We start from the raw sequence: 11,730 nt of genomic DNA on the forward strand, positions 1-11,730 counted from the left end.
GAAAATTCTCACAGCTCTTAGTCTACATGAGGGTGAGTAGATAATGAGTGAAATTTTAATTTTAAAACTATCCCATTAACCAATTTTTTTCCCCAGACATTTCTTGAAAATTTTCCCAAAATTCATGCCACTGGTTTGATTTGACTAAAAAAAGTAAAGTTATTCAGTCTCAGAACAAGTGTTTGTGTATTTCTGGTGTTTGTTTCAAAAATTTTGTCCATAAGGGGGTCCGTGGTCTAATTTGTATCAGGGGTCCTTGATGTAAAAAAGTTTGAGAACCACTGCTCTAAAGGACTCATAGAACTTCCTCAAAATTATCTTAGTATACAAATGGTTGACAAATGACAGTAAAACCAAACATGAACATGTACCGTACTAGAAAAGTCTACAGTGTTGTTCTACTATCAGCCTCTGAAACAGCTTCAAGTAACATCAGCATTACTCTCACAAATGGAGGTTCAAATTCAGGAGACAGGTGGGAATGACAACAAGCTGTCTTACTGAGTAAAACAAAAACCTTTATTAATAAACTCTGACAAACTTACTTATTTCTTTACCAAAAAGTAAACAGAACTACATTTTTTACATTGAAACAAAAGCTTTGCTGGTGAAGGGAGGGAGTTCAGATAAACTCCACCCCACTGTCTGTCACATTGAAGTAGCTGCTCCTGTAAGACTTGGATGAGGAAGTGCAGTGGACGGTGAAGGCCTGGCGTGTCCCCTTCTCCTTGCTGCCTCCTGCGGTGGTGGCCGTGTTGTTTTCAGCTTCCTGGCGAGAGCACAGCAGCCGGTGGGTCACCAGCCGTTGCCAGGGGCGACAGAGGTACGGTCGGCAAGACTCCGAGGAAGATTGAGAGGAGGACCCACCGACGCTCCTCCTGATTGCGTGGCAGGTGGCGAAGACAGTGATTCTGTAATCCCTGTGGAGAAGCCACAGATGAGACAGAATCAAACCAACTATCTAAAAGCCCCAGGAGTCTTTTCAGTAACTGTGAGAACCACCTACTGGACCACTAGTACTCACTGAAGGACCTATTTCTTGCAGCTTGAAGCATTTATTTATATTTCTCATTGGTAAAACATAAAGAGCCTTTCCCCCAGATTTATTTTTTTTATCAGTGCTTTTGTGTGGCAGTGAGGATGAGGATGTGATGCTGAATCGCATACATCTTAGTAAGATACGTCTTAGTAAGATGTATGTGATTTAGCATAAGATGATCTTAGTCAGCATACTATCACATTTTACATTTAAAGGTGTTCAGAAATGGCCATTTGTCCTGTTTGTCGCGCCTCCTTCTACGAGTTTCCATAAGTTGCCGGAACTTGCCGCACGAGTTTACCAGAGTAAGGAAAACGAATGTGATTGGTCGTTATCAAGCGGGCAGGATATTCAATGCTGCGAGACCGAGCTCGGTGTGTGTGTGTGTGTGTGTCTCTCAGATGTTTGATTGACGGATGACAGATCCAATATCAGTGGCTGATGAATCGTGAGCAGGGTGACGCATAATTTGTGCGCGTGCATTCAGGGCCGTTGCTAGGAATTCTGGGCCCCCTGAAAGAATACTAAAGTGGGCCCCTACCCCCTGACTTTTCCAGTTTTTTTTCTTAGACTACGTATGTATTATCATTTTTTATTTAGCCCACTTTGTTTTGAAGCTAATGCAGCATTACTATGAGTATTAGTCAGGGTCTTATGCCAAATAAATCAGTCATACAAAGATTAGACTACTGTGTTTTTTTGTGGGCCCCACTGGGCGCTGGGCCCCTAGAGTTATCATCACCTTTCTCCCCTATTCAACGGCCCTGCCTGCATTATCCAATGCGGGGGAAAAAATACCACACTTTAATCCAGGATTTACTCGAAAATAAAATTTTGCACCAAGTTTGGGCTAGATGAGTTATTAAACTAATGTTAAGACCCACAGTGGGCTCAAATTCAGTTTTCTTTTCTGTACAGCTTTAAATAAAAAAGAAACTTCTTATTAGCTTAAAAGGTGACTAGTTAATCCGAAAATTGAAATATAATCTAACTATCCAGATGTGTGTACAGGACTAATGTGAGTCCAGTCTGAGTCTGTACCTGGTGTTCACTTCCTGGACAGGTCAGTGGTGTAGTATTGTTACTGCAGTGAAGTCAGATAGATTGTCTCAGTCTGTGGAGCCACCAGCTCTGCTGTAATCACTAAGAGGATCTCAATGCTGGACATACAGGTGGCTGAGGGCAAGATATGGAATATACTAAATGTATTTAGGCTTGTTCCACATGGGATGTAGTGAATGGGAATGCTGGAGACACTGAGGATAAACTGAGAGTGAGTGAGTTTATCCATGTTTAGAAATGGTGACGAGATGAAACGGAAACAGCATCGTACTCAGTTTGCCTGGTGCGCACTTTTACACTGCTACATCACGACTGAAAATCATTAGAGGCCTGTTCATTAATGATAATTAATTGCCAACTAAATGACTAATAGGACAGGATGAACCACTATAAACTACCTATTGGATCACCTAACGGTTCATTAGAACCACCTGGCTGACTACCAGCGTCACTACAAATATGGGTAGACAATCTGACCATATTTGTGATACTTGGGCTCTGGATTCTATTCATAATCCACTCTTGACTCATAGGTTGTGTAGTATATGATGGTATATACTTATAAATAAATATACTGGATACTGGAAATATACTGGATAAATATATATGATGGTCAACCCTGTATGTTTAAGCACTGGAGTGCACCTATGACATCAAGTTTACAGTTGTGACTCATATCTGAGTTTGTTCTTCCCATTAAATGGTTACATATATGAGTCAACCAAGATCAGATAATCAACTGTTACAGTGATTTTACAACATGGATGAGTGTGGAATTAAACAGCAGGAGAATAAACACAGGTAGTTTGTGCTTTGATTTAATTTACTTTACTTGTGTTGAGTAAGTGAAACTGCACTGTTAACATAGATATCTTTCAGTAGCCATCTTTAAAAACAGATTAAAAACATATCTTTTCTCAACAGCATTCTGCTGAACTGTGTGTATGTGTGTGCATGTGTCCATATGTGATTGTGTCAGTGGGTGCGCATGTGTGAGTCTAAGTGTGTATGTGCTGAAGATGACATAGATGATTGTTTACTTGCACTTGCACTCTTCTTGTTTTCTATTTGATTTCTAATTGATTTTTATACAACTATGTATACCTGTTGTGAAGCACATTGAGTCTGCCTTGTGCATGAAATGTGCTTTATAAATAAAGTTGAATTGAAAGTTGAATTTCATTTCATTTCCAGGAGCACAGCTGTCCAAATTTCACAGGCCAACTTTGTCATGTGGCTTTTCTCATTAATGATTTAATTCACTGCACAGCTTAAACTATTTATTGATCTTGCACTCTTCAGTCATGTTTTTATCTTGTTTTAGTGATGGTACTTTTATGGATTACTGTTGAACTTGACATTTGCAAATGAATAAATACACTTAAAATGTCAATATGACGGGGCAGTGCATGGCGCAGTGGTTAAGGCGGCCGCCCCGTGTAGAGGCTACAGTCCTCAACGCAGGCGTCCCCGGTTCAAATCCCGCGTCGGGCAGACCTTTCATTCATGTCATTCCCCCTCTCTCTGCCTCCCCCTTTCCTGTCTATCTATACTATGGCTATCAAAGAAAGGCATAAAAAAAGCCAAAAAATATTTTTATAAAATAAATAAAAAAAATGTCAATATGACAACTGTCTTTTCATTTGTTTTTATCAGCTTTATCAGCGTGATACACACTAAAGTGATCATCAGATCTTCAGGCTGTAGAAATGGATATAAAGTGCTGCTTCAAGGTAATAAATTGCCTGCCTTCAATGAGGATGGGGTAAGTTGAATTACTTTTTCCTTAATGTTTCCATGGCTCACACAAGACTTTCTACTTCACAGAGTACAACCTGGGCAGAACCAGACCTGGTGACATCTCTTGGATGAGCTGAACGTATGTCAGCAACAAATGTGAACCAGCACTGTAACAAAACTGAAAATGAAAGCTGCTTTGCAGCAGTGGTCGGGGCCAGGCCATTTTGGACAAATTTAGGCAATTCTGAGTAACAAGAGACAAAATAGGAAGACAACAAGAACATCAGTATTACAATGTCCATCCTGCCTTAGCTGAGGCTTGAACTCACTCTAACTCATGGAGGTAATTGGGCAGAGGTAAAACCTGGTGTGTGGCTTCACAGCTGGACTACGCCAGTCACCAAGGTGACAGCAGCTTTCAAGGCAGATTTTAAAAATTGTCAAAATGTTAAAGATTCTGTTATCAAGACAAAAATCTGATAATACATAAATTGCATCTTGACAGCACAGAAATGTTGGTGATTTGTTTTAGTATTTTGCTTCATAAGAGAAAATCTGATGTTTAAAAATGCCACTCTCAGATTGACTGCAGTTGTTCCTATGAGAGCAGAATTCAAAATGTTTTCAAAAATTCAGTTTTTGAGATAAAATTCTGATATTTGCCAAACTTCATCAACCATGACTCCAAAATATTGTAATTTTTTTCCCTTGAACACTTAAAATGTATTTAGCAAGAATTGGCTGGTACCGGTATATGTTTACAGTACTGTTCACAGTGAAACGTTTTCATGCACTGTAGACTCAATTTTTCAAATATCAAAAAGCTGGGTGGTATTTTTGTGGAGGACAGTCTGAAGATGCGGTGTAGCAAATTTGGTGTGACTTGAGCAAAAATGAGCAATAAAGGATTAATAAGTTTTACAGTGTTTGAAAAAAAAGGGTTAGGGACTTCCTAATTTGCACTGGATTTAGTCGTACAAAAGTTTCTAAAGGATTGGGGCTACGTTTTGCTTAAAGTTGCAAAACTGTAGCATGTACGGTTGGTTTGTTAGGACTTTTGTGCAAAGTTGGCCCCTAAATATGACTCGGTTTGATTTTGAATTGGTTGATTGAGACACAATCGAATCATGTGAAGTGATTCTTATACACACCCCTAGAGGCTTAGACCACAAAAATTTGGAATGGGACCCAGAACCTCCTGGCTGATTGATACCCACCTGAGCAGTCGGCCCAGCAGCTCTGAACACTTGCTGAGCTTCTCCTCCTGCTTGGCGAAGCTGGCACCGCCGTCGCAGCGGTCCAGCCAGTAGAAAGCCGAGATGCTGTCGACGAGGAGGAGTGCCAGACTGGGCCGCGATGAGAAGGAGGTCTCCAGGAAGTGGAGGGTGAGGAGGAGCTGGGAAGAGGAGGAGCAGTGGACGACGAGCAGGCGAGATAGGCACGAATGCAACGCCACCTCATCTGAGCAGGCTGAGGGTGAGCTGGTAGAGAGAGCTAGACACACAGAGACACAGGATGTAAAGATATTTGACCTCACTAATGAGCATACAGTATGAGCGTTAATGTGTGTACCTGCATTCAGTCTGCTGTCCAGGATGCTGACCAGTCGTAACATGTCCAAACTGTAGTCAGTGTCCACAAACACCACGTCTACCTCAAGACCTCCAGCAACCTTGGGCAGCACACAGCGACACAGCAGGTGGTAGAGCAGCTCTGTCTTACCTGAGACACACACACACACAAATGTATATAATATACAATATGCATCTGAGGAGTTAAGGTGTTTATCTGTGCAGTGAACTCACCTGTTCCTTCTGCCCCATACAGCTCCACCACCTCACCTGAAAACATAAACAAACATGAGTTGAGCAACCAAAGGTCAAATGGTGTAACCTGTATTTTTTTCCAATGGAGGTGGATCAAATATGTAATATTTATTATTCTTTTGTGGTTACACCATTTGACATTTTCAAGGGCATTCAGTCTGCCTTTGGTTAAATGACATAAAACCAACATGAGCACAAAATGTACATTTTGACAAATCTGATGCTTTTAAAACAAATTTTTAAGATATTTCTTAATTATTCATCTTGCCAACCCTTATTTGTTACTACCTCATTTATGAACTGCAACGTGAAAAAGTCAGTAGTGTTTTTCTTCTGATATTTTCAATCTTTGTTGTATCCATGTGGGATTAATGTGCTACTGTCTATCCTTTGTTTGCATTCATATAACAGGAGGATTCTCGGTGAAGATCTACACAGCCTCGTTTCTCAGGCTTATAAGTGAACAGGGCATCAGAGGTGATGATATCCTCAAGATGAGTCAGATCAACATGTTGACACTCTGGTCTCACCGAGTCATAACTCTAAGGACCACTTTGACACAGATAGCATCACTTAATCAAAGTGTTTCAGATTATGCTGTTGTCTTCCATGAGCCGTGTGTCATATGGTGACAGGCTCTATCAGATGACAGAGTGGGCCTGGGCAGTTACCATGCTCCGGTCCGCCATTTTCAGGAAACAGGCGAGGTTCGATGTCCTTCAGACAGCGCCGAGCCTCCAGACGAGCAAAGAGCTGTGGGGACACACTGCTCATCACTCTGCTGTTTATACATACTGTAGGCCTACACTGGACCTCATTCAAACACATGGACAGCATCAGCACTGGGACTATAATGACACACACATGTTTACAGAGCTCGGCACATACCAGAGCATCAATGAAGTGAATTTGTATTTTCAAAATGTGTTCACCTGTAAAAATAAAACTGGAGTCTGACTCTTAATCAATATTAACCCATCAGTATACTTGTGAGAAGCAGATTGTCTCAAGTCTGTCTTCAGGAGTAAAAATGGCTTGAAATTCTCTTAATCAGACAGTCCCTGAACTCACCACAGCGTCTGCGCTAATGACAGCCTCATTTATTAGTCCAATCATAATCAGTGTAAGTTTACTTGGACAGGTCTTGGCCCGGTCTTGACATAAAGCCTGCAATGTGCTACATTAACTACAGAGTAGTATTACTATTAGTCACTACTGTTATCCGTACTGTAGCCTACTATGAGTACAACTATCATTAGAAACCCGCTCTTCTCTACATACAATAAACAAACATAAAGCCACAGGGGAGTCCAGGCTTTTACTTTGAAAACTTGCAGCAGTATTTCTGGCCGTACATGGACTTTTCAAATCAAACAAGCGGTAAAGATCAACAACCACAAATTACTCCTTCAAATGTGACGTGACGTGATGTAAAGTGTTCAATAACTGACCTGGGCGCCGCTTTCGCTCATCACGGCACGGACTTCATCCTCCCTCGGACACCTCCGCCGCGCTTTCCAACTACTTCCGCCTTCTGTCGTTTTACCGTAATAGACGGAGAGCGAGTCGCGACCACTCGTTACCGTAAATGACACAGCAGCAGCTCAGAAGGGGCTCGTGAAGAAGGCGGGGCAGGTCCATAGGTCTCATGGGCGCCATTTTTGCCATGGTAACTAAAGTTAGCTGCAGCCTCATCGTCACACTTTGAGCACTGGCTGTCTTGCTCTTCCCCTCACACTTGCTAACCCCACCCGGGGCTGTTGCTAGGAATTCTGGCCCCCCTGAAAGAATACTAAAGTGGGCCCCTACCCCCTGACTTTTCCACTTTTTTTCTTGGACTACGTCATTTTTTATTTAGCCTACTTTGTTTTGATGCTAATGTAGCATTACTATGAGTATAGTCAGGGTCTAATGCAGAATACTTCAGTCATACAAAGATTAGACTACTGGGGTTTTTTGTGGGCCCTACTGGGCGCTGGGCCCCTAGAATTATCATCACCTTTCTCCCCTATACAACGGCCCTGACCCCACCACCGAGTGAGGGTAAGCTAGCAATGCACGGCTAGTTAGCAGTTTTATGTGTGTTGGTTGTATTTTAGCATCGTGAGGCAAATCGGTAGCCTAGAAATCTAGACGCCTTAGCGGCAGCAAATAGGCCTGTGGGTCATTCCGCCAAAAGAGTGCCATTTGCTCATTGTAACTCTTAAAAATTAAACTTCATTTTTCATTCCATTTCAGTATAGAATTTTTTAATATCCACATTTACTCATTCAAAATGAGTAGTGGTCAATCTCAAGCTACTTTATTTAATTTATTGCTGCTTTTATCATTGCATTTTTGAAGAAAAAGTAACAGCAATGAGGGTAACAGCAATGAGTTTTTAGCATAAAATCAGCAATTGTGTGAAATCTAGCCAAATAGCATCTATACTAATAGCTTGAGCACACAGAGCACATTCTTAGGATTTAACTGAATATTTTACTTTTGATATCAACAAACACTGTCTAGAGATAATTTAGGTAACAGGAATGAGTGTTAAGAGTGACCGACCCTGACATAGCTACAATACCATTACATTTCAGGAAAAATAAATGACAGAATTTAATTTTGGTCTTCCCATGACTTTCAGAAGACCTAAATGATGTCACTTCCACCAGAACATGTCACTGGTGGGATGTTCCAAAACTTTTAGAGTGTAGAATGTGTTTGGGTAACAGCACTGAGTGAAAACCTGGGGACGGGACTAAAATGTGAATTTTAACCAAAATATAATTAGGTTTTAATTTTAAAAATGTTATATAAGTGTAGATATAATATAAAGTCACACTAATATGCAAAAAAAATGAGATTTTAGCAGGATTTTATTCATAATGCATTGTGGTAAACTATAGCGTTTGGCTGTGGGGACATGCAACAAAGGCTGTTTCAGTGCTTTGAAAGCCTTTTTATAGTAATTAAAAATGATATAGATTTAATTTCTACAGTGATTCATGTGTATGGTGCTTTGTTTATTAATTAAATGCAATTTATATTATATTATTACATGTTTTTATACATTTAATATGCTGGGGACAGAAATGGCACTCTTTTGGTGGAATCGCCCCTATACATTTTATTCATATAGTCTGGCTTGTCAGGCTAGCAAATCGGTCCATTTGAACAGGAGATGTGCAGCAGCTGTGAAATCAGTGTGTTTATGAGGGCTGCATTCCAAAAGCAGGTTGAGTCGCCCTCGCTCACTTGCCCTCAGCACTTGCCCTCAGCACTTGCCCTTGAGGGATCGGGGAGCAACCATCATTCTGACAACCCACCAGTCCGACATAGGCCTCTAAATGACTGCGTTTATGCACTTCAGTACCCCGGTTTTAATCGGGTTTTTTAAGTACCCCGTATTTTGATCAAATTCGGGGTATGGTGTTTACATGGAAACCCGGTTATTCAGTATCCCTGTATACATGATAAATACAGTATCCCGGTTTCTGATTACTGCGTCTTACGTGCGTATGTGTGTTTCATTCATGTTTATGGTTTACAACAGGAAGCGCAACTACTAGGAAATATGTAGGTCAGAAAATTTACAAATTAAAAATGCTGCCCTATATAACTTAATAAAAGAAAAGAAAATGTAATGTAGACTGATCGGTTTATTGTAAAACATGCATTTATTGATGTAAAAGTGGTGATTTCTGTACACACGTTAGGCGACAGAGCCTCCAGGCAGCGCTGCTCCTCCAATACACACATGAAGCTTCACTTTTCATTCAAACAAACTAAGGCAACTGCCACAATTCTTAGATTTCATCAATGAGACCAGCATTTATCTCCTAAAAAGAATATAACCAGCCGGCAGTAAACATCTAAAAACCTACGGGTAAGTTAATCAGCGATCGTTTTCTCCACCGAGGTGACAGAGTAGTCTGGCCGGCGAGCACGTCAGGAGACGGGGTTGCTGCCTCTGTGATATCCCAGTCACAGCTCACACACGGGGAGCTTCACTCCTCCGAAAAACGTCGTAGCAAACTTGTAAACAGCCGTCATTTGGATAAACCGACTGCACATTGGGGATCTAAACAGTTACTTTCTCGCATGAAAAAAATTAACAAGAATGCTCCAGAATGCGCTCTTGTTGTCGCCGCCATTTTGTACGTAACGTATCTATGGTAACGGTTACGTCAGCTGGCTGAGCAGCTTTCAGATATCGGGGTACTGTGTTTACATGCTCCAGTATCCTGATTTCTTTCGGAGTTCTCCAGGCAGCAAAATCGGGTTTCTCAAAATCGGGATATGAGCTTATCCCAATTTCTGGAATCGGGAAATGGCGTTTACATACGCAAACACAAAAACGGGGTACTTAAAAAACCTGATTAAAATCGGGGTACTGAAGTGCATGTAAACGCAGTCATTGTCTAAATGGAAACACTTTAATTTTCTATCAAATGTCCCATCATTTTGACAATTCTTGCCTCCTATGGTCGGAATGACTTTTTTTTTTTTTTTTAAAGGGACATTGTGTAACTTCTCCTGTTATCTATTCACGAAAATCGATTATTTCGTTCAAAAGTATGTTTTTCATTAATCAGTAATCACCCCCATCAACAAACTGAAGTGTTCCGGTAAGCTCTGAATTTGCCGTTCATATCGAATACATGGAGTGGGTAAGCTCGGTGCTGGCTGCCATGCCGTGTCGCCATGTTTTTATGTTCAGTGGCAGCGTGACGCTAGAAAACCACGGAAACGCCCCGGAGACACCGGAGCTGTCGGCTCAGGTCGAGGTGGCGTCTGTGAAAAGTCACCGCGGTGCAGTGAGGAGGAATGGAGCATTATGTGTTGGAGTAGCGCATCCTGGGTGGGTGGCAGTTTCTCCATGCCTATTCTCTCGACAGAAAAGCTCTTTTCTTGCCTGGTTGATGGAGCTCACGGGACTTGATTTGTCATATAGAATAACGGTCAGTCTCTCAAGTGTCTGGAACAGCTGACAGTCGACATCCAACAGCTGGAAGGGATTTTTGGCCAGATATACAAATAAGTCTGTCACATCATCACAGGCCTGCCAGGCCCGCCAAGCTGACTTTTTACCTTTACCCTTGAATGCAGATGTTGTGTCACAACCTGAATATGCATGAAACATCGGCAGTGCTCGAGACTTTGGTTCCCCTAGGCTTTTACAGATATTGTTGATGTGGTAAAATCTGTATTTTTTGCCCATGCCAAAGGCCACCCAGATGTCTACCAAAGGTTGAATCACCAGTAAATCATGGAATACGCCTGCAAGGATCACAATAACATCAGTGTCCACAGTACGCACAAGGACACTTCTTGCTCCTTGCTCCAGCGCATGCTGCACATGAACCCCCATCCTGGTGTCTGCCTCTTCATGATTGCAACAAACCATGATGCTACTGGAACCAAAAGATGACACAGCTTGCCCTGATGTGACAAACAAAGCCTTGTCTGGTGGCCAGTGGAACTCTTCAGTCTTCGATGTCAAAGAGGTAAACAGCTCCTCCTTATTCATTGGGTCATGAAGAAAGTCCCTCTAATTTCCTGGTAACTTTGTCTGGCTGGACACCTTCCTGCGAACACCTTGTCCTCTCTTTTCACGGGTGGACTCAAACTGACTGTCTGGAATGTAAGTGTCCCATACAATATCCAAGCGCTTGGTATCCTGCAGCTGCTTCTGTAGGTAAGGGATGAAAACCTCATCTGCATAGTTATCAAATGTGCTCACTCTAAATGTGGGCAAGCAGTGGACAATGACTGCTCCATCTAGGAATTTGCAGTCATAACTTGAGGGTGGTTCTGATTGGCCAAGCTGCTCAAGGCATTGCAGTAGGTCAGATTTTGTGCCAGTCAGGTGAAGCTTGAGAGGGAAGGAGGGAAGGACTGCACCTCATGTGCAAAGAATTCATCTAAGTCACTCTCACGGCTCTGCATAGAGTGCCGAAGTGGAAGCAGGAAGTAACGGCCCCATGGGTCCTCAATTCGAAAAAAGTCTCCATAGAAATGAACGAGACTCCAAAATTTATTTCGTGATCCGTTTGAATTATGCCATGACAAAAAAAT

At 41.8% G+C, this 11,730-nt stretch overlaps 1 protein-coding gene across 1 annotated transcript; it reads right to left on the reverse strand.

The window, feature by feature from the left end:
* Positions 1–514: 514 nt before the first annotated feature.
* xrcc2 (X-ray repair complementing 2) lies at positions 515–7,244 on the reverse strand. The gene is made up of 6 exons (XM_085763176.1): positions 7,119–7,244; positions 6,339–6,420; positions 5,647–5,682; positions 5,414–5,563; positions 5,059–5,335; positions 515–920 (listed from the first exon to the last, which is right to left on the reverse strand). The coding sequence occupies exons 1-6, from the start codon at positions 7,137–7,139 to the stop codon at positions 623–625; spliced, it is 864 nt and encodes a 287-aa protein (XP_085619302.1). The 5' UTR covers positions 7,140–7,244; the 3' UTR covers positions 515–622.
* Between the last annotated feature and the right edge of the window lie 4,486 nt (positions 7,245–11,730).

This window comes from Trachurus japonicus, chromosome 20, assembly GCF_045865225.1.
Source record: "Trachurus japonicus isolate A0001 chromosome 20, Traja_1.0".
NCBI lineage: Eukaryota > Metazoa > Chordata > Actinopteri > Carangiformes > Carangidae > Trachurus > Trachurus japonicus.